Source organism: Kryptolebias marmoratus, linkage group LG10 (assembly GCF_001649575.2).
Source record: "Kryptolebias marmoratus isolate JLee-2015 linkage group LG10, ASM164957v2, whole genome shotgun sequence".
NCBI lineage: Eukaryota > Metazoa > Chordata > Actinopteri > Cyprinodontiformes > Rivulidae > Kryptolebias > Kryptolebias marmoratus.
Genome location: NC_051439.1, coordinates 10,378,190 through 10,402,696, shown reverse-complemented (window position 1 = coordinate 10,402,696; position 24,507 = coordinate 10,378,190). Strand labels below are relative to the sequence as shown.

The following is a 24,507-nucleotide window of genomic DNA, read 5'->3' as shown; positions in this document are numbered from 1 at the left end:
TTAAAGCGGAAAAGGCCCATAAAAAATACTGATGTCATACTTAGGTTTTAAGGTACATTTATAAACACAAACAGCAAAAACAAGCATTTGATGTTGAAACAGTTTTGTGTTTGCTTCATTTAAATAAGTAAGTAAATAAAATAGTTACATTAACAAATACTTCTATAGTAATATTGCCACTGGTCACTCAGACCTTGTTTTAGTTATCAGTTTGTCAGTCTATGTAAGTACCAATTTTTTTATGTTTATGGGAATAAATGACTAAAGAACAATGAAGCTACAACTTGTTGGGAATTCGGGCTGCTGTCCAGAACTGTTCATATTGTGTTAGTATCCAAAGATATTGCCTTACTGCAGCTCTTCCCCTGGGAGGTCTGGGTTTCTACTGTGGTTCACACATTGTCTTTCATAACACTTTCACTAATATCAACACTCCTATTTGAATTCTCATTTTTCTCCTTTTCATCAGCAGAAAAACCCTTTCATGTAAAATGACGGCGCTCTCGACATACCTGATCATGTTTATTTTGTTTTTCACACAGCTCCACAGCAACCAGAGGACGACTTTGTAGTGTTTGATTTTTATCTGTGCAGGCACACATAAGTCCTTCTGGTTCCACTGGGGTGTCTTCGTAAATAACTTTGATTTCCTCCACGGTAAGGGAATCTCTCCTGTCACCCATTTCCAACATTAATATTGACTAATACTTCCAAATCTGTTATGATCACAATCAAGCCTGGATAAACCAGTGTGTGTGTGTGTGGAAGTTTGTGTGTCGTCTTACCAGATACCACTGAATGGATTTTAATGAATCTTTCCGAAAATAATCATTGTGTGTACATCTACAACTGATTAACTTTTGGAGTCAGCTTCATTTGAGGTGGCTGCCACAACTTATCAACATTAGCCAAAACAAAAAATGTCTCCAACTCAGTCAGTTTAACAGACACTGAGCTAAAATTTAGTGTGGCAATTGCTGAGCATCATCCCCGACACGCACTTCAGGATCTCACATTTCTTTCATGATTTTGGAATATCACACGAGATCCACCCTAAAGTCATTTACAAGGTTTGACAAAAATGGCTAGAACTCCATTCCTTGTTGCCATAAAGGATTTTAGTTTTAATCTTTGACATGAAAAGTGGTGAGCGACATTGTTACTTTCAAGGAGTGCCATGTTTTAAGTTTTCAGCTGCCCATCGTTAGATCCTTCTCTGTGTTGCTTGGTTTCTAAAGTCAAGTCAAGTTTTGGTTACGGCCATAAACACTTGTTGGGTTGGAGCTTTTTGTGTTGTTGAATGAAAGTTGTTTGCTTTATCCACGGGTCCGACACCACATACAACCTCCACACCACTCTTGTTGTTTCTTCCCTGTAACCTTTTTGATGGTCGGTCAGCATGAAACAGATTGAAAGAACAAAAAACCTCCATTTTCATTCCACTCCAGTCGAATCACATCTTGGGTTTTCCATGCTTGACTGTCATTTCTCAGCCATGCTTGGAACACACCAGAGATCCCAATCTTTAATGCTGCTAATGTCACAAAGAAAAAGAGAGAGAGAGAGAGCGAAAGAGAGAGAGAGGACAGCAGCAGAGAGACAAAGGCAGGAGAAATCGACAGTGATATTCTTGGACTGGATGTGAGGCAGTAAGTATGAGAGGCTGGGGGGAGGAGGAGGGAAATGTCACAGCCAATCTCTAATGAAGGGCCTTCCGGGAACTATAGTTAGATAAATTATTTAAAGGCTTTCATTTAAAAATGTCCAAAAAACTGTGCTGCGATGATTTGCGCAGGGTCTGGGGAAAGGTCAGTTGTGTGTTGGGAGTGCTTCATTAACCTCCCACCACCTCCCTACCTCAATTATTTCTGTCAAAGAGCACCTGGAGGGGAGGGGAAGAGAGATAGGGAGGCAGCGTGTGCCTGCTGAAGTCAAGCTGATACAACTCTGCTGCCAGTGCGACGGCTGATCACGAGCCGAGAGCTGAGGGGCTTCTATTGCGTCCAGCTTATCTTAAAACCTGGTGGCGGTCCATTCCAGGTGGAATATTTGAGTGACTTTAGTGTTGTAAACTCCCTGAAGATATGTAAGGTAAAGGCTGACCAAACGAATGTGCAAAAATCTTGTTGGGAAGGACGGTGCCCGAGCCCCAGGACTTTTAAATGCTTTGATCTTATAAAATGTTTTCTGCACCTACCGAGCCAAAGAGCTGCAGCCAAGTTTGACCACGTGCTTAAGCACACATTCATACAAAGTTACTTATTTTACAGATAAAGCAGCAGGCTTAGCATTTTTTGCTTCATTGTGTTCCTCTGTTGTTTCTCTCTTAACATTCCTTGTGTGGAAAAAGCTTATCTCAGAGTGCTGCTTATCAGCGTGCAAGCAGGAGCTGAGGATATAAAGTTTGACACGACGATGGTGCAAAAGGAAAGGCCACCAAAACATTCAGATCAAATGGGTTTATTCCACTTGGTGTTCCTGGCATTTAATATATGAGTTTTAAAGAACAAAAATATTTTCCTCAAGTTGATAACAAGAAAACCAAGTAATGACTACAATGGCTTATTAAATGTAATGTCCATCCAGTTAACCTGGTCAGCTGAAGGTCGACAGTTATAATCAGGGACTGTAAATTTATCATATAACTACGGCTCACAATCAGTGGCAGTGAGCACCCAAAACATCTTCAATCAGGATTAAAGATGATTGCATTTATTGTATGTGTTTTCACTCACAGCTTCAACAGGTAGCAGCTCTTCTTCTATGCTCCTCTTGGACAGTTCTTCTGCTCTTGTTTAGTTGTAGCACTTTCATATCAAAAGTATTAAAACAGATGAGGAAAAAAAAAGGTTGAGGTTGAACGATATCTGGAGATGTAAAACCAAAATCTCATCATTATAAAGACATTGGTCATCAAATATATTCTTGGGGATCCACGGCTATTCTGGTGAGAAAGCAACAATGTAGAGCTAACAGTTTAAAGGTGATCTGTGTTGTTACAGCTCACTTCAGCTTGACACGTCCTATATATTTTAAGCACATCAACTGACAGGCTTCCAAGGACACACTGCGCTGCTCCCAATGTGTTTTCAGCTGAAGTACTCGTGAATTTCCTTGAAATGAAAGTGATGACATAAAGGTTTTGACTACCCCTCACAACTTAAGATAAAAGGGCAAGGAAAAGGGGATAATTTTAGGAGCAGAGATTCAGTCAAAGGTATCTGCAACATTTACACAAAAAGTAAAGCAGTTGTTCAAAGTCAGTTTTTGACATAAATTGAAGGTAGTGTCTCAGCGTTATGATATTTATTTGACGCAAGATTTAACATTTGTTTCAAGCAGCTCATTTTGGTTGGCAAGAATCAGACTGTCTCCCATTGAGCTGCATTCATATAGGCTGCTACATCAAAGAGGTGACTAATCAGGCTGACGGAGAGCCGTGTCACAGAGTGTCAATCCTTCAGGGCCGCTGCTTGTCTCTGAGGAAGACCACTCCATCAGTCCTGACCTCAAATAACCCAACACATCCATGCAGCACGTGTACATGCTGCGACGTTACCGCAGACACACACTCAGGTACAGACGCACATAGAAGCGCAATCCAAAGCTCCACAAATGTGCATCTGTACATACAAATACTTTCTGTGGGAATGCTAACCAAGCAATTCCCCCTCCCAGCCAATACCCCCCCAGGATTCAATGTGAAGGATGCCATGATGGTTCAATGACAGGCCTCTGCTGATGAGTGCTGATTAAAGAGGTAAAAAATGGAAACTCATCTTGATGTATTTGGGTCAATTTCACGTCCGTGGCTGTTGCTTGGTCAGGCCTATTTCTAGCAGAAGTGTTGGCGGTAATTAATGGGTGATAACGGGCACATTTAATTGGCTGTAATCTATCCGATGAAGCGAGGAGCCTCCGTTCTTTCGAGGACAAAGGCCCGCTGGGAGGGCAAAAGAACCTAGCTTCATCTTTAATGCTACAGGCGTGCAGTTTAGAGGGGATACAGCAACTTACTGAAGGTAAACAATTAAACAAGTTCATGGGTTTAAGATGTATTAAATAGGCATTCCTTACTATGAGAATGCCTACATCCTCTTTCTTAAACAAAGTGCAAATGCAGCCATACAGGGACAAAAAACCTACTTGCTGGCTGCTTAACTTAGATTGATAAATCAGTTGAAGCAACACACTGCAAGTATTCCTGTTCCGCCTTGGAGCTCACTATACAATCTAGATCTTCAATACGATAGAGAAGAGAAAATGTAGTCTGCCAAAAAAAACCTCCCAGAAGAAGGGTGAACACTTATTTGCATTGAAATGAGGGTTGAGTCACGTGCGAATGTGTGCGTGCCCATGGTAATGCCATTTTCACTGTGTGCTTTGTGAAAAAGGTTTTAGCTTGCGTGTCAGCCTGCATGGATCACCAGTGATGGGGTAACTCTGCAATCTAACCATCGGCTCCCCAGTCTCAGGGGGACCTGTGATTCTAGGTGTACTTACACATTGCTTTCTGTCCAGTCCACAGCTCCCTCTCTCTCTCTCTCTCTCTCTCTCTCTCTCTCTCTCTCTCTCTCTCTCTCTATCCCCACAACCATTTTCAGTATGAGCCTGGTAGATTCAATGCCATTGTAAATCAACATGAAAAAAGGAAATCTTTTTTTTCAAATATTGTTACTGAATTCCCTTTGCAAGAAATCATGGGGTTCACACTATTACAAGTTACAGCACATATTTCACCTATATATGTGTTCTAGACCATTAGCCTCATGCTTACTGCAAGTACTTTTTCACCGAGACAAAAGCCTCGAGAGGCCCAGCAGAACAAGGCTTGATGTTTCGGTGGAAAAACCTGCTGTACTCTTCAGGTTTTACACAAGCCAGATAATTTCTTTAAAAAGTCGGACAAAAACTTCATTGAGTCTAGCATATCTGCTGTTGGGGACGGTTTTAGTTAAAACTCACAACAACAAAGATTGCTTTTAAGGTTGTTGTTTTTTATGCAAAAAAAAGGGGGGTTTATATAAATGTTAGTTATTTACACTGGAGCTAAATACAACAACAGCAGTGGGTGTTTAGTGAAGATTTTACACTAATAGCAATATTTTTGCAACATTTATCAGGTAAACTCTTACATGATCATCATGCATCAGTAAAATAATATGTACAGGAAACTAGTTTAAATATCAAGCGTGTAGCACTTGAATACCCTTTCTCATTCATTTACCTCCAAACAAATTTCAACTGAAGTGGAATATTTTTATTTCCTGTTGGACTGAATAAATTCAGTATGTTTATTGTGTAAATATAACCTCATTTAAACAAACAACAACTTTTGTGCAAAACAGAAAATAGTGAACAGTTACCCAAAGCCCACAGTGACTATAAAAAAAGGGAACTCTTAAAATTACAGCTTCATAATAAGATGGTAACAGTGGGGGACATTAACCAATAGGTTTCTGTTGTTTTCTATTAAATTTGACCTCTAGATTTATTTGTACTTTCTCAGAAGGATGCGAGACAGACAGTTCCTAATTATAAATTTTGAAAAAAAACATTGGGGAGAAAGGGATTTAGATGGTTATGAACATTAAAATGAAAAAGCAATAGTTTGAGGTTCTCTGTATGTGTTTCATAGAGCTCCACAGGTTTCCAACAGGTGTTGTTGTGTAATTGGAAGCTGAAAGCACTAAAACTGTGTTGCTTTCTTTGTGGAAATAATAACCATCATGAATAAGTTCATGGTTTATTAGCAGGGATTTATTAAACATTTCTTAAATATTAACTTAAAAATGTTATTTTACTTTAAACTATTAAGTTGAATTTCTTGATCTGTGAAGGTCTCTTTGTTCAGCTCGTAAACAGCCATGTGTGAGATCTACTCAAGCTACTCAACAAAATTTTAGATGTGGGTGGCAATTCAGAGGTTTGGAAGCGAGGTAAGTTGAGCCTCCCTGTGCAAAGCATTATCTATGGATCAAAGCACGTCTCCACTGAGTGCTCTTTATAGGTAATCAATAAGCGAGCTGGCCTATGATGGGTCTCACTCATTACAACTCTTTAATAAAAGTTCACCCTGTGGTGGCTGTTGCCATGAGTAGTTTAAACACACACACAACCTTATGCTGAACCAAATGTCTGTTTACACACACAAGAAAAGCACAAACCCTCAAACATAAAGAGCTGCTGCCACGTTACTCGTCTGTCTTCCCTTTGTTTGTCAGATGTCCCGTTCCCGGGGACTTCTGAAGGATTTAATAAATATGCACATCAAGTATTTGAAAATGTTCAGGAGATTCTCCACAAAGAGGTGACACACCCACTTAAGGGCTCTAATCAATGCTCTGCAGCTGGCAGCTATCAGCAGCAAATCCAGCATTTTCAAGTTGAAACATAATTCCTAGTGTCAAGACAGATGAACTCAGAATTGCTTGGTCCCAAGTAACTTTCAGCGACACACAGTTTACCCTTTTATTCGCTCCCTTTGCTGCTTTATTGCAGCTCGGAACGCTCGGAATGCAGTTGTCCTAGAGCTTTGCACGGACACCGGTGACAAAAACCTTTTTTTTCCCCCTCCTTATTTTCCAAATTTTTGTCACAGGGGTCACAGGTGAGAAGCAAGGACGTCACTCTGCACAGGTCAGTTTTCCCTAAAATGCCCACCAGCTTGGCTTCAAACATCAAGGGAGAACAGAGAGACATAAATAGAGATGGGGGCAAGTGACACTCCTTCGACTACCGCATTCTGGAGGACTCAAGCACATATGGTTCTACCTTAAATTACACTATAGCATCTGTTTCAGCCTGGCCTGAGCACGAGCACACACATAAAAATGAAGACAAACCAGAGATTTAACAAGTCATTTGAGGATTTTTAGAAAACTAAATTGGAATGGCAAGTCTTCATGCATTTGGTAGGAATATTTATATATAGCGGATACAGCAAATAGCTCTGGTTGGTCCTAATTACACTCTAGAAAACAACACCAGTCCCTTTGTTAGTTTACATGCAGGTACATTTGCAAATGAAAGAGACTGCTGCAAAAGTTCCATCAAAAATTCAGGTGCCTTGTGCCTAAAAAGCCATAGACTGTGTTTGGTCACAAGGTTTGCATCCTTAAGGTACCAGTATCTAAGGAAAGGATGACCTTTCCGTGCCCAGAATAGCAGGGCTCTGAGGAACAAAAGCTGTGATGACAAACACATGGGGAAGACTGTGACCCCGCAGGGGGCAGCAAACATGCTCTGTAGTGTGTACACCTGCCACACCGCCACAGACACAATGGTTTTCTAAAAGATTGGATGTAATATAAAAAAACCAACATCTTAATGAAAACTATTCCTTATTGTTTTGCTGAAAATTAAAACAGAATAAAACGAGTGGGTAAGTAAAGAAGTAGATAAACATGAAGCGGCAGCCAATTATTAAAAAAAACAAAACAAAAACAGCTGGATTTTCACAACACTATAACCTCTGTGCTGCCTGGCTCTCAACTATGTTCTTGTTGCTTCGGCTAATATTTTTTTCCCAATCAAGATCATCGCAGCTACAGGCAGGTTTTAGATCTGATGACCGGCTACAACAGAAACCCTGAGTACTTCCTCACAAAAAAAAGAAACAAAAAAATAACTGAAGGAATGCATCGTGTCTGCCAAAGCTTTAGCCAAAAATATTGTGTGATCTGTCTCATTTCAGAGTATGTGTCAGGAATGACTGTCAGCTACTACCACAACAAATTTAAGCTCAACATCTGTAAAACGGATTATGGTAACGCCTTTTTTGTGTTTGCTAACATCAATTTGCTGTGGCTATTAGGTTGACTTGTAGATGTGGATGATTACTTTCTGAGATGTTCCATTAAAAAGTGTTTTTCATGAAGGAGGCGACACTGAGGGCTGTTGTCAGTGAGACACGTGTTTGTCTTCTGTCCCTAGCTTACTTTGGTAAAGGTTTGAATCTTAAAATATCATGTGATGTTTAGAATAAACTCAAACACAGGTGAGCAGTTTCAGGATCCAAACTGAGAATAATAATAATTAAAGCAGCAGGAATCCAACAAGAGAATGATTTCGATAGAACCAGATTAGCACAAAAACAGAAAGGAACTGGAAGAAATCACCTGAATCAGTTCTTCTCCTTTTGGGCCACGCTAAAAGAGTTCATGATAACAAAAACTTTAAGGAAGTCAAGCTCTAACTGACCAAACAAACTAAGGCATGTTTACAAAAGCCGATGAGTCCTAGTCAGACATGATGGGAGGAATTTCCAGTTTATTAAACAATAAATCATCAACAATAAAGACAAAAACTGATCAAATCAGTGATCAGAATAGTGCTGAATAGTAACATATGGAAAGGGAAATTAACTATAATTTCAAGGCAACTGTAACAGAAGATCAAATAATCTAAAAAATTGTTCTCCTTTGTTCAAGAGAACATGGTACAGTATGGTCCATTAATTATTCCTGTTTAAGCAGGCCTGATGCAGTTGGGACTCTTTCCAAAGACCAAGAAAGTTGAAACACAATGAAAAAAAAAGAAAAAGTTTAATTAATTATTATCAACTAATTTTTTGAGCTGTAGCATAATTTACAAAAAAAAAGAAAAAGTTAACTACATATGTGCACTTTAGCCTCGAGATTAATTAAAAATGTGAAAAATGTGAAAACTGTTTTGTGGAAAGAACGGATTGTCTATTTTTTGTTTTACCATTTGAGCCTGAACGGATTAAAATAATCTTGAGCAAACTAATTAAAACTTACGAGGTACCACTGTGACCTTTGCTCGGTGGGTTAGTGAAGATGCTGTCACTGTCATTAGGTGGAACGTTTCCATGGTAACAGAACACATCTATGTGACAGCGCAACAGAAACAAAAGTATTTTTAAACCCTAACTGAACAGTGACGGATATTGCAGCTGAGCTACCTTACATTCATTTGTAGGTGTCACTACCTCAAGGCATTCTGGGAAATTTTAGTGTTCGGTGATCCCCCCTAGAAAAATTTGTACATGTTTGGCTTCTTATCAATGGTTTGGACCTCTCAAAAAGAGCTAGTATGTATTTTAAAGCAATAAACTGCACGTTAAGCTGCATTTCTTTTTTCTTTTAAGTCACAACACATCTTATTAAGACTGAAACAAAACGTACAGAGCTTTGAAGAAGAAAATGGTCTAAATTTGTTTCTCCGGTATAAAACGTGAAGAAGAGTATGAAAGCTAAATCCTTACTCTCACTCTCAGTGTGAGTGACAGGCATATCGACTGCCAGCAGCTCTGACACAGACAAAGCAATTACAGTGAGTGTGTCATATTTCAACCACATACTTTTTTTCCCCCAGAAGAAAAAAAATACATCTAACTGTTACAAAAACAAAAGAAAGGGGTGAAAAGGAGAATATAGATTGGATTCAAAGCATTGTGATTCACCCTGTAACAATCTTGGAAAGATTTTACTAGACATTAAGGACAAAGCTGAGGTTTCGGTGTGTTTGACAAAGTGCTCACTTATCTGCTTGTTGCCTCTGCGTTTGAGCGACGAAAACCGAGAGGAGTAGCAGGACGTGCGGAGAGAAAAACGGATAGAGACAGCGAGTTAAACCCACGGAGGCGCCATGGATTCGCCCTTCCATCTACACTGACTAAATATTTGATGGGGGGGAGGTTGAGGAGGGGGGCAGAGCGGCTGAGGTGAGAGGGGAGAACCGTGGGTGCGTCTCCTTTGGGAGTGTGCAAAAATGTCCCAGGCAGGCGAGGGGGCTCCGGAGGTCAGGGTGCTACAAGAGTTGCCACAGTCCTCAAGGTGAATTATTCATCTCGCCGAGGTAACACCAGGACAGCGCCGTGGGCTTTGTGCGGAGGAAAACAGAGGTCAGCGTTGTTAGCACGCAGGCAACGCCGAACAACAAAAAGAAAACAATGTAATGCACGAGAGATAAAAAAGAGGCGGAATTAGAAAGTAAATATGAAACAAGCAAGGGGTGTGGAAACGAACACAAAGGACAAGACAGGACTTGGAAAAACCCTGGGCTGGAGAAGGTGAGATAGAGTTAATTAAGTGGCCCCTGTTGTAGGATGCAGCATGTGTTGCCGTCAACAAAAATAATAACAGAGATAAAGTATCTGAGGTGTAAAAATCCACTGCAGCGTGAGTTCAACACACGTTACGCAGTGTTTAATTTGTTTTCTTTATTTGGGATGCAAACATATTTTTTGTTAAAAACAGAAACAAACATAAAAAAAAAATGAAATGACAAAACAAACCTGTTTTATAGCAGCACAACCAGAGCATTAAAGTGAATTCTGTTCAAACGTTGACAGACATTGTGCTTGTTGGGACCGAACTTTGATTAAACATTCTCTTTCAGATGTTTTATATGAATTATTTAAAAAAAAAAAAAAAACAGTTGTCGCTGTCATTTCTTCGCTCCACCACAGAATTTTATTCCTAAGATATTATAGATGAGCTTTAGGAAGAAACCGAGCAACAGACTGGAACAAAATAATATCAAGTAGATCATCGCAGGCTTACTCTAGATTCTACATGGTGGTGTGAAGCGGACACTGACGTCTAAATCCCCTCCGGTGACGCTGAAGTGCACGGACGATGCGTGCACGTGTGCGTACTCGTTTCCGTGGCGAAACAGAACCAGAAAATAAACAAGGCACTACTGTTCGAATTATATGGGGGGTTTCTTTTGTTTTATATCCAGTTTGCCCTGCAATCCTTACACACACACACACACACACACACACACACACATAATCATAGTTCCTGCTAATGGTCATTTGAGTCTGCACATCTGTTGCCACAGCTAATATTATTTACAGATGAAGCTGCGATGAAATAATTATGCCAACGATGTACAATGTTCAGTTAACACATGGAACCCTACTTTGCCATGAGCTTGTTTAAATATTAATGGTTCTCTTTTTTTTTTTGTCTTGAATGAAATTAAACCATCAGCAATGTTGTAGACTAAATGTTTGAAGCAGTTCCTGTGCAAATAAAAACTGGAATCCACTCCAAGAAACACATTCACAACCAGCAACTCCTTTGGTCATGTCTTAGAGATAATATAATGTAATGACGTTGTGCACTGTTTCACATATGAATGATTTGATGTCCTTAATCACACATAATACCGTTAAAACGTCCCTTGGCTCTTGTTAAGCATATTTGAAAAGGAGTGTTTTGATTCCAAATCACACTAATGGGAATTTAGAACACTTTTATGAGTTTCTAATAATACAAAGTTTGTATACTGCAAATTGCAATCACAAAATATAGAGCAAATTACTGTTACTCTCTTCCTTAGATGTTTGAGAAAGACCTAAGAAAAGTATTTTGTCCAGCATTCAGAAGGCATAATTTAGAAAGACATGTTGTTTTTTGTTTTTTTTGTAAATGTCATGCTCACCAACTGTGCATCCGCAGAAATTAGACAGTATTATTGATGTTTGTCTTATAAGGATATCAGTAATGTGTGATTTAAAAAGTCGTCAGAAATGACGACTCAAAAATGTAGTTCTCACATATTCTTGGTTGGTAAAACTGGAAATTCTGTGTTTGCATCTTGCCATTGGGAGAAAAGTTATTATAAGTCAAAAAGTTGAAATTATCAGGGCAAACTTTTCCCTCTACTTTGAATTTGATTTGATTTAATCACATTTTGATTGCGGGGGACTGTGTAAGGCAGAATGAGATGTGTCGTTCAAGGAAATAAAAAAATGAACAGTGAAAAAGAACATTGTAGGTGCGACGTATATGTCAGAGGTTCTACAATACAAGTTAGACAAAACTACATTTAAACGCAATAAAAAAAGGCTTTGTTGGGGGCGTGGGGCTGTGAGGGGTTTCTTGAGGAGCGGTGAACATTACAAAGGCTTGAATCAGGCTCAATTACATCCATTAGAGATAGTGGGGACTGTGACCGGTACATGCTGATGTGGTTTGAAAAATGGCAAGATAGTGTTACCTCTGTCAGGGAAACATGCTGAGTGGGGGCAGTAATAGGATGTGGGTCTCTTAAGGCGTAGACAAACCAGACAGACAGGAGACAGACCACAAAAATGACAAGTGTAGGGCCTTTGTTCCTGTCAGGTTGAGGATTCCTGACAATCTTAAACAATTCCCAAACAGAGACCAAGAAATGTTTATGCATTCTGACACAAGTAATGAAAATCTATTTCATTTCGATTGTTTATCCTGTGTCCTTGCCTGGAACAACAAGTTCCAGGCAATTGTAAAAAAAAAAAAAAAAAAAAAAAAATGCCGTTTGTAATTTATTTTGTGAAACTGTGCCCCCTCCCCCTCCCCCTATTTGAGCAGCAGACCTGTTCGTAAAGGTGTGGCTGATTATAAAAACTGACAGGCAGCCTGGCACCTGGTACGAATGCTGATCCAGAACCGGCTGGACAAATGTCTGCACACACCGGCATTCTGTTGCTGGCTGCCTGTGGAGATGTCAAACACAATGATGGGGTTTGAGGCTGCAAGCGAGCTCCCAGCTTGGTGGGGACTCGCAGCACACACAAAGATTCACTCAAGGACACAGAATCAGATTCAGAAAAAGCACATAATCCCTCCAACAAACACACAGACGTATACAACCTCTAAAGCGAACAACAAAGTAACCGTATCAGTGCAGTCCAGGAACAAACACAGCTAATGTTAGCCCTATTCATCTCATTCCATTGTCTAATTTCAACCACTCAATAACTGTGTTACACAAGTCAGGGCCCTGGAGCCAGGGCAGTCCTTCAAATCTGTTCAAAGTACCCCAAATTCATTAATTAAAGTGTGTTAATCTCATTGAGATGGGAGGGAATGAAGAGAGAAAAGGACCCTCATAACTCATCTAATTAGGTAATTGAGTGCTTTCTTGGATTAGAGGGAATGAAAAAAGGAGCCCCATGCCCTGACTTCGAGAACCTCTAGTTCAGTACTAAGAACGTATACACAGTCATCTACAGATTAGGAGCAACAGTGCTCTGAACCTGATTTTTAAAACTTTATTTTATCATTGACAATTAAATCATAAGATTTCTCCAAACTTCTAGTCTTTCAAACCTTCAATCATATATATTCATATGTAAATATTATTTTCAATACAGCTTTCAGGATTTACTGATTAATTTTAAGTTGCGATTATTGAATAAAGCCAAACTAATCTGAAGCCGGACATATATCAATAGTCCAGTGGTTTGGACACCCCAAGCTAGAGCTTCAGATCAGTCTGGACTTTCCAGGACAATCTTCTTGCTATGGAGGAGGAACAGCAAATTACTGGAAAGACGGAAAGTTGATAAGCCAAGGAGGTACAAAAGGCCATGTGCTAGAAAGCAGAAATAGACAAAAGAGCGAGTATCCAGACACAGCTTGAAGTTACTGAAACTCATCTCCAAGTTGAACAATGAGACAGTTATGTAAGTGGTTAGGAAATGTCCAAAACTCAGCTCTTTTATCCTTTGTCTCAACTGAAGCACTGATGATACCCATTGGCCAGTACAGAAATACTATAGGGACTGTGGGCAGGGGCTGTTGTAAAGACATGATACTCCACAGAGCTACACAGATCTACTCAGGGAGTAAAGTCCCATCACCTGGACCTTATGAGATGTGTCAAGTGTTACTCTTGCCCACCCAGATATCCTGACATCTAGAAGTAGTTGTTGATTCATTGAATCAACCATAATACAAGCAGTTTTGTTCCTCAGACAACAAATCAAAGTACATTCTGAATTTATATGACATGAATTATTGAGTCATTAATCTCTTACTAATTACTTGTTACTTTTAAGTATGTAAAGGTCTATTCAAAAGTGACACAATATAAACATTTATAGTACAGCTATTGTTGCAGGTAAGACACTGACTGTTGTTGCTCAGCAGTATACTACAGTACTGTACATTTTGTCTAATAATAGGTGTATGAAATGTCATTGATATAAAAAGTAAGATATGCAGAAATAAACCACAATACAACCATTAAACTCTGCTCTCCGGTTGGTTTGGTGTAATGGAGAAAGTAAGCAAGGCCATGCAAGTTTTTCTGAACAGTCTTCGTATGCTGCAGCAATCGAAAAGACGCTTGCTAAAGGGCAAAACTGCCTTCACAAAGATGCCAAATTCTATTTCATTTTAAGCATACTGCCAGCCTAAGGACTTTGTGCCACTTAAAGAATGGATCCTATAATTCCGCTAAGTGCTTCACATAGCAAAAGTCACGATGTACAAATTAATGAACAAATCAGCAAATGCAAAGCCAAGCTCTTATTGAGGCACTTCTCTCAAGCAATTAGTTAAAGTACATTACCTGACCTGATGGAAAAACAAAGGTAGAAATACAGCACCTTTAGCAGGATCAAAACACACACACGTCAAAAAAAGCAAAATAAAGTTTGAAAAGTAAAACATTTGAGTGGCTCAGTCAAAGACTGTGAGTGTGAGGTGTGCATTTGTTGTGTGTGGATTTTTTTTTCTTTTTTTTTGCTGAGCAGCCTGTCAGTCTGACTGCAGAGCTGCCCAGATTATGCATGAATCTGGCCGCTTATCAGCTGACCTTTAAATTGGAGCCGCAGAGTGACTGCAGGCCCAGGGGCTGACGCTCACACCTGATTGGCCGCTTCGCTTCAGACCTGCTGACAATAGAAATTAACAGAGCCAGGTAGGCATGCCTGCAGGCGGAAGCAGTTTGGGAGTGGAGTCAGATAGTGAGAGTGGAAGGAGGGGAGGGGGCTTGGATGGTGGTGGGGGTTTTGGCTATGTTGATATAACAATACATTTCCACTGTTTTCCTCAGCCTCCTTTCTTTTCTTAAGCTTTCAGGAGAGAAGGAAAAAGTCATTATGTGCTGTGAAGCATGCTAACGTTGAAGGAAGTAAGAACAGACGAGCTTGGCATTACCTGGATTTCATCTCTTGCTCACCCATGCTATCTTTTCTCCCATCTATCTTTTGTCTCTCTGCTTCTCCCATTTTTTTTTTTTTTGTATTTTAATAGAGGAGGGGTCTTGACAAGCTGTGATTGTTTGATAGATAGATATCGTCTGTTGGAAAGGGGTTTATGAAGGAGGGGAGAGGGGTTGAGGATAAGGTGTGCACTGTCATCCGTAGGGAAAAGGTGCACTGTGTGTCGGTGAAGGATGATGGATTACATGTGGGCCACTGGCTTGTGTGTGTATGTATGTGTGTGTCCCCTCCACTGCTATGTACACAAGGAAAGCATGGCAGTGAATTAATTTTTCACAACAGCAGCTGGAAAAGGTCATTAAATAAAGCAAATGTTTGTAAATGGAAATCCCCAGGAATTAACTTCAACTACACAACGGTGCAGTGTCCCGGCAGTAAACAGGAGAAGCATGTTTTGTTTTGGACGAGGCCACAGGTAGTTAAGTACACAGCCATACGCTTGAGTTTCTGTCAGATTAAACTGGGTAGAAAAAATGTAATTTTCTTAAGTGTTGCTCAATTTTTATCCTCGGTAGAACAAATGTCCTTTCTCCTGTTTCCAGATGGTTCTTCTCCTTCTGTAAGGGCGTGAGGGGGAGGGATTGCGGCGGTCAGCCAATTCTCCCAGTTTACTTGCATTTCATTCCAGCCATCAGTGTGAGCTGTGACTGATCTGCCATATTTATGAAGATATCCAATGTTAGCTGTGTGTGTGTATGCATGTGTCATGTGATACACAGAAAAGCTGGGGGAGGACAGTCTGGCCAGACATAGCACTGTATCTGTCAGTACCACAAAAATCTCACCAGTTGCCCAGTCACAAACGACAGAGAGCCACCACTACAACTCAAATATCTGTGTGTGTGTGTACAGGTGTGTGTGTGCAGATCCTGCAATGCATGTGGGTTAGACCTTATCATAGCCAGCCACATTCTTCGCAGGAAGATAGAAGAGGCCAAATGAAGCCGATCACTGCTGTGTGTGAGCAATATATTGTATGTAGGAGAGTGTGTGTGTGTGAGAGAGAGTTTGTGTGTGAGGGAGAGCGAGAGAGGGTGTTTGTCATTGATGAATAGGTGTTTAAGGACCTACACTTTACAGATAAGCAGGGGAAATTATCAGGGCACCAACAACAATGCTACTATGTAGGTTAAAATAAATAGCACAGGAGCCTTCCAGACAAACATTTACAACATCCAGATGCAATATTCAACCAAACAGAGGCACAGGATGTCAAGAAAAACTTCTTTCTATATAGTTCTCAGCAGTTTATGATTTGATTTGTATCGCCTATAAATCTAAGACTGCTGAATGTATATAAAAAACATTCTTAAAAACAATTCTTACAAGCTCGTCTCATTGTGTGCCTCTTACACAATGACATGCATTTGCATTAGAAAATTGAAAAATAATAATTATTATAAACACTAGCTGATATTAGGTGAAAACGATGTATTGTGTATGTCTGTTCTTAATGTATGATGTAGTTTCACTTAAGATTTTCTCATTTAGAAGACATTTTTCCAAAGACATTTATATTGGGGGACAACACAGAATTGATAAGCATATCGGAGGAAAACTTGCTGAGGTGCCCATAAACACTTCGACAAAGCTGGGGATCAAACCCTCAATACTCCAACTGGGAGGTGGAGCCACAGACACACTCAGGCCCCCGTCTACACTGCTCTGAATATGTTATAAAAAGGATATTTTTTCTCCATCTGCCATACCCACGCCACACCACTAGGTGGTCAGTATGTCCATATTAACAACATATTCAAATACAGAGAAAGAACATGCTAAGCTTGGCTAGAAATTCTTCATAAACCTTCTTTAAGTGATACCATTTACAATTTACTCTCTGTTATTAACTATTTCAGCACATGATAAAAGTTTGACAACAACATGATCGAGATAAGACAAGGCAGACCCCGAAAAACCAGTAAAAACAGCTCCATGTTTGTTTGTGTTTATAGGACAGCAAATGATTGTGGGCGCGAGTAGGATATGTTGCTGCATCACTGATAATTTTCATATTTGTTGTCTACATGGATCTACAAGAAACAAAGTTTTTCCAAATCTCCACTTTGGAAAATGTTGTTTGTTTGTTTTTTCATTTAAATATCATTTTTTCTCACCAAAACCTGTTTGTGTGTGGATGAGAGCATAGCAGAAAAAAATGATTAAAAAAATATATATAATTGAAGTAGCTTGGTCAAGGTCTAAGTAATTTAAAAATGTAACATGACTTTTTAACAATGACTTTTTATTTAATTCCATCAATTTAAACTTTGTGTCTTTTTTCAACTTATTCTAAACACTTTTGTGTGAGTTTATATATTTAAATGTAAAAAACATCCAACACACTAAATTTTATATAGATAGTAACAATCCTCTTTTTATTTTTTACAGTCACTGATCTATTAAATAAGGTTGGAAATCATTTGATGCTTGTTCAGAATCCTAGGATAGCTTCTAAGCAAAGTCTAGTGCTGTACAAAATTTCACACAAACTCGGAGCCTCTTCTCGATATGAGGCACAGACGAATTTGCGCCTTCGAGCTCAGATGAGGAATTTGCCAGATGACGGAGCACATCTCTCCTTCTTAAGGAGCTTTGTTGTATTTCATTAGGGATAAGATTCATCACTGTAAGTAAACAAGAGAGCGGTGCAAATCGTATTGGAGGACTCCCTGCACGGTCTCTTGCACACATATAAAAACGCACAGTTGATACACAAAAAACACAAACCAAACAAAAGCTGAGAAAGCTAAATCTGAAGACAAAGGGGTACATCAAGGATGGTGATTCTATGTGATCGCTCATTATTGTGCACTTGAAAATGACACATTACTGGTAGGCTAAGAGTGTCATCCCGGAGTTAAAGAGTGTTTTTTTTATCCCTCTTTGAACAATGGAATGGAGCTAGTCCTACAGAGGCATGGATACCGACAAGGCAGAACATGTGGGTCATGACTCTGCTCTTCTGGTCAGAGGTCCAGTGTGCTGTCTGACTGAAAGAACACCCGGGGGACCATTCTGGACAAGTTCCAGCTCTGACCTTGGAAAAATGGCTCTGATAAGGCCTGTATATGGACCAATTTAACAGGTCACGACCCTGTCTTGGAGCGGGAAAGACACAGTGGGAGCGTGTGAACACTGCCAGGGGCCTCTGTCCCATGATGAGATGTTGGCGATATCTAACTGTAGCTCTGACTCTGCAGCAGAAGCTGTCAGCCTATTGATTTACAGCTCAAACAGTTGGGGAGACAGGAACAGAGTCAGATTGTGTAGCCTCAACTGGCACAGCACGCAGTGGTATTAAGTATGTATGTGAACATGTAGATGTCTCGTAGGGCATTGTGCACAGACCAGCAACAACAATAAAGGAGCGAGGGAGAAAAAGAGCTGAGGCTTTCATACACGCTGACGCCAACAGCTGCATATGGGAAACAACACTTCTATTCATGACAGATGTGCACAAATGTAGACACACACACACAAACACACACGCTTGGCACATACTGGACAGTGGCCCTGTTGTAGCTCAGCCGATAAGAGGGATGCCATGCAAGCACTGCGAGTTACAGCGTGGGAGAGCCAAAGGGAGATGTTACAACACGCTACTAGACAGTCCTCTGTGTCTTCGGCTGTATTAAACACAATGACTGCGCCTGTCTGCTGCAGGCAGCATGCTGGCTCTGGTTGAGACGAACGACTGAGCGTGGGATGGACCTGGAGGTGTATGTAAGAAATAGGTGGGGGGGGGGATAGTTGGACTTCAATGAAAGCTTTGACGTTGATACAAACAAAACATAAAAGAGATATGAAAGACAAAAGGCAACTCAAAGAGAAGTGACAAAGCAAAACTCCTAAAAAATTAGGGCATTAGAGAAAGAACAGAGCTCTGACAGTGTTTTAAAAGCACCTATTTTCCTCATTTAAAACAAACTTTTTAAATTTAGTACAAAAAATAAGTGACATTTTTCATTGTTTGTGAACATGTTAAGTTGATTTATTTTTTTGGTTAAATTCTGCGCCATAACTTTAGCCAAACTTCACAAACTTTGCTGTACTGGATAAGATATAAACTGCTGACTAGGAAACGCTGTCTTTGTTTAGCAGATTGGGTTTTGTGCTTTGGCAGCTGGATGAACCCCTTTCTGGCCCAGACTGGTCTCTCTGGGAGAGGTCAATAGCGGGGATGCCTGCCAGGTGAGAGGTTGGCTCAGGTTTAATCAATGCAAGCCAAAGGAGGACAGACAAGCGTGCAGGCAGGTAGACAGGCTGGCACTGTTACCACCAGCCAGAGATAAAAAAAAGTATTCCTGGCGGAGTTCGCTGGCCAAATCCAGAGCTTCCGCTGCTGCGGTCGAGAAACTCACGCTTCAACACGGTTTAGGGGATTGATTTGACAGCTAATTTACAGAGAAGATTTGCATAAGGCCATGCTCTAATAAGGCAGGCTTTCCTTTTTTGTCCTTTGTCTTTGTGTGTTATCTTTTTCTGCGCTATCCTCTCTTTTTTTTAGACCACAGCAAATAGTAACAGATAATGTAAGCAAATTAAAAAGACAAGAGATTCAAATTGGATATTGATTAAGAGACTAAGGCCCTGTGTTTTCTCCTGTTAAAGCTTGTGTTTAAGTGATTGATTCACAATGTGGCTCCACATGCCACAGACTGTTTGGTGCTTGGAAATGGTTGTGCCTTTATGCCTTCAATAGTCCCACATCATGTCACACCACGCTAAGTGCTTTGACACAGCCGCACAAAGAGCCCTGCCTATCTGATGCCAATCTCCCAAGGTCCTGGTGTCACCCAGGTGGAGGCTTTCAGCGAGAGCAAGGACAAAGTCTCCTCCTCAACAGCTCCACATAAAGCAGGCTGACTGACAGCGGAGAAGACAAAATGAAAGTTCTCTGTCATGTGGATGGTTAGGTGGAGGAAGAGAAGTAAAAACCAGCTTTTATTGAATCTGAAAAAACATTGGGTAGCTCACAGTCAAACAAAAGGAGAGAAGTAACCTGTAAACAATATTTTGTTGGAATATGGAATCACCTGCCATTGCTGCACATTGCACAGGAATACTTATTAGTGCTTCTTTTCATTGGCAGTTCTTGCACAGAAAAAGGGCCAACTTGCACAGATATACAGACACGTAAAACAATATCGCTCCATAAATGAATACTTAACAACGTCACTGACTCAAACTTACTGTTTTTGTTCTTGAAGATGTTAAAAACAGGCAGGATCTGTCTGAAGTAAGGCACCAGAGCCTCTCCCACCCTGTCCGCAGACAACACCAGATGCTGCAGGACTTTTAGGGTCGTGCACATCACCTGATGGTTTCTTGTGTTCAGGGCATCTGGAAGGCGAGATGAAAGGCAAAGGTTAGAAAGAACGGCTCAGGTAAAACTAGATTGGACAAATGGTCAAAGACAAGAAAGCAGAGAGGCTGGTTGCTTGATTGGGAAGACTGAGGTAAAGTAAATGCACAGTAGGCTTTTTTTGTGTGTGTGCTTAGCAGGAACACACAAAAGTTACAAATTTGCCTCCTCTTTTCCTTAAAAGCATTTTCTTTACAGTTGGGATTTGATTTAGACAAGGTTCCCCGCAATCAGTGATTTCAAAAGCACTGGGGAGGCAGGAGTAAGTGAGAGCCAATCACTGGGCTATTTGGCCTACAGGCTGCACTTAACTTCATCTTCTACTGATAGAGAGAACAAAAGGAAACAATGGTGGCAAAGATGGAGGGCTAGAGAGTTCAAGAGAGACAAACGATACACAGAAAGAGAAAACGATAGAATAGAAAAATATAAAAGAACAAGTGTCAGAAACAGAGGTGACGAGACGTGACAGGCACAGAGAAAAAGGTTAGAAATTAACAAGAAGACATGGCAGGTGTAGTTTTAACTTTTTTAAAGTTGTTTTTGTAGATCCTAAAATTGTATATAGCCCAATGGAAACGACTAAGGGTACCTCAAATTCAGTCATTTGATCCCTACTTTACAAAAATGAGATTTTTATTGCATTATCCTATTTTGTCAGTAAGCACATAAACAATAAATAAGAATTTCGTATAAAAAATATAAAAATCAAGACATTACACAGAAACAGAGAGACTTTGCAAGTCTCTGTAAGTTCAAAAACTTGCCCTGATGAGACATCACGTTTTTTTCAGCAACTGTCTCATAAGTGTGTTTATTTTTATTTTAATTGAATAATGTTTTTGCATTGAGTTGGGCTATTGTTGGAGCTTGAAAAGCATCACTAATGTTCAGCATTTTCATTCACTTCATCTTTCTTGACACTTGGCTTGGCATGACTCATTTAGTTGCAGTCAGATTAACCCTCGCAGTACAAATGCACCGGAAAACAACATGTTTGCTTTCCACGCATGTTCAAGATGACAACACAAAAGAGCCGCTGGTTTTTTTTGTTTTGTTTTGTTTTGTTTTCACAAGAAACTACTTATACTCAGAGTAATTCTCCAGAGAATCTGTATGTTAACAGAAATTCACAAAAGTAGTCGGTCTTCATCTGCTGCATCGCAGTTCCCCTTCAAGGATACCTTGAAGCAGACAATTTACTGAGTTAATAAACTGCTGCTGTTGCAGCTTAAAAGATTATTTTTTGTTATAAAGAATAAAGACCCCGTTTTAATGACTGTCTCTGAATCTGCTCAGCCTAACGGTGCTTTCAAGTGAATTCCAGTCATCTGCTCAGCCTGCAACTTTCACTGTGTTGTTAGTTAGCAGGTCTGTGACATTCCCTACTGAGCTGGCAGAGAGCAAAAGCAGAGATCAAAAAAAAGGGAGAAGCCAGAAACAAAATGCCACATGGACGTCCACTGCATCACAACGGATGAATGTCTAAATAAAGTATTTGCAAACATTATGTTTACTTTTTTAACCTAAATTACGATCATTTTGCAAACATCTTTCCACTAAAGTCACCACAGAATCAGTTTATGCAGGTTTAAGGAGGGTAGCTCCATTCCACTTAAAAAAAAAAAGAAGCTGTGGATAACAGGTACAGCAAGCAAGAATCGCCAATATTGATTTAAAAATCAATATCATCTCGACATCTACAGGTTCACAGCGTTACAGATTCATGCGATGCAGAATGCACAACACTTTCAATGCTTCTCAGAGAGGTTTACTGGTTGGCGGTGTCAAACATTACTCAGAAACTTAAAACCAACTCTTAACTTTTGTCCATTTAAATGAACTCTCTTGTGCTAATGGCAGTTTGCAACAGAAACATACAGGAGTCCATTCAACTAATAATATATTAGTTTTTTTTTCTTGTGAATCAACCAATATCACTTAAAATGCTACTGTAATATTAACCTAAACAGAATAATTCCCATCTCTAGCACCATATCAACACTAAGACTAGTAAAGAAAAAAGGTAACAATATAATAATGCACCAAGAGAGCAACATAAAGCATCACACAGTGACAGGATTACAACAGTAAACCTTTCTTTACTTATATCTTTTAAACAGTGAAAAAAAAAAATATATAAATCACATATATGTGTATCGGCTATAAATGAAACATACAGTTATACAAGTATGTACACAACTGCATTCCAGCAAAAGCGCAAACAATAAAAGCAATAAAATGTAATGTCAGCTTTCTGTCTCGACTGAAGGTAGCAGTGAACTTGGAACCCTTAAAAACAACCAAAGGTTAAAAAGCTCAAGGACTCTTCATAGAAGTTCAGTATTTGTGTGTCTGAATGACTAATTGATCCAGAAGCAGAGCGAGGGCCACGGTTGACTGAGGATGACTTTGTCTGTGTCAGCTGTGTGTGACTGTGTCAGGCGGTGATGCTGAATGAGCAAATGTACTGATGACATCTCTCCATCTCTGCCTCGGCGGGTCCCCAGACAGACAAGCACAGAGGTATCTGCCATCACCGAGATAAGGTGGAATGTGGAATGACAGAAATTTCAAACCTACATAACAAACAATGAAATTCTAATTACCAGCCAGTGCAAACAATTTTCCCTGCTGTGACATTTGGACTGTGGGACTGTTCAATTATTCATTGGCACTCTCGCCTTGCTGGGAAAAAAAAAAAAAAAGAAAAGAGAGAAAAGAAAAAATTAAAAGAACGAATGAGAAGGCAGCTGAAGGGCCTGATAGATTTATGGTGGTTTAAAAGCTGTGTTGGGACAAATCTGAATAAAGTAATCATCTATTCATGCTCGGACCTGTTTCATATTCAGGGAGGAAATAAAATGACGGTGACCTTGTATTCTGTTTCCTGTGAAATGTCAGAGGTAGGCCGACACCTCAGAGAGTTTAGCAATGAATTGGTCTCGCTTAGTATATAAATACACTTTTCAGATCAGAAGAAGATGTTCTTGGGCAGAGGCGTAACTGAGGATCTCCTTGTAATGAAAGTCTCATTTTAGTTCAAAGCTGAACAAATGTTATTTCAATCAACTGAGGCTCAGTGTGAGCATGACTCTGAATTCTTCTCACTGTTTAAGGAAGGCAGAGAGACCCAAACAACATGATTTTAGTAACATTTCACCTTTTTTCCCTCAACTTCCAGTGGTAACGGTAGGCTGAAGGCTTTCTATGTCTTTACTTAAATAAGTATCGGTGCTCTAGTGAAGAAAATCACAGGAAAAACAAAGATCTGAAATGTTTCAAAGCCGCAAAAACGCATGGAGTCCTGTGTACGTGAGTATTATTTATAAAGCTTTTTTGAGAAACAAGGAAGCCATTTAAGACAGGGTAAAGGGAATAAAGAATACAGCAGGGAAAAGTCTAGTCTTTAAGTCAATGAGAATGGGGCCTTTGAGTATAATGTCATGCAGAGCTTTCCTCATTGTGTATTCTCATTGGATGACCTGCAGTCATCATCAAAATTCACCAGGGCCTAACGTGGCTCAGTCACTCTGCAGATAAGAGCCTGCCAGCCAGACTGAAGATGTATTAACGTCAGAGGAGAAAAATATATATCTTGCCGTTTTTAAACTGCAGACAGCATTTTGCTTTTTTCCACTTTCCACCATCCCCTCTTCTTCTCCTCCACACAGAAAAGTAATTAATCTGCAACAGGGACACGGACTGGTGACTTTGCCCGTGGATGGCGAAACAGGCCAGATTTTTAATAAACTAAAAAGCTAATAAGGAGAAGAACATTTAAAATTCCATTATCAGAACGAAATGTGTGTGTGCGTGTGTTTTCATAACTGTCACCTTTGGTCTGGCCTCGCAAATGCAAATGACCAAAACTGAAGAGGGTCTTAAAATGAAATCGTTTCTGAGATAGAGCGAGGCCCAGTTGCGAGGTATTTAACGTAAAGAAGCGTGAGTGGGTTTCTTGATGCGGGGCAAAAACAGAAAAGCTTCAGAGATGGTGCCTGGAAGTGCTGGTTCAGACGTAGCTCAGTGAAACAGTGCCAGGGTCAGTCTGCCATCACGTATCTGTGCCTCCTGCAGCCATGCCTAGAGTTGGCTGTTACACCCCTCTGCCTCCACAGACATCTGACACCCACGCACATAAACAACACACACACTTTCACCTCAT

The 24,507-nt window shown here is 40.0% G+C and overlaps 1 protein-coding gene across 1 annotated transcript in view; it reads right to left on the bottom strand.

Annotated features, from left to right (window-relative positions):
- pacrg (PARK2 co-regulated) overlaps window positions 1–24,507 on the bottom strand; it is a 120,060-nt gene that overhangs the window by 36,148 nt on the left and 59,405 nt on the right. Inside the window, exon 4 of the mRNA XM_017413479.3 lies at window positions 20,168–20,317. Coding sequence (XP_017268968.1) covers window positions 20,168–20,317 — 150 coding nt within the window. The remainder of the gene's footprint in view (window positions 1–20,167; window positions 20,318–24,507) is intronic.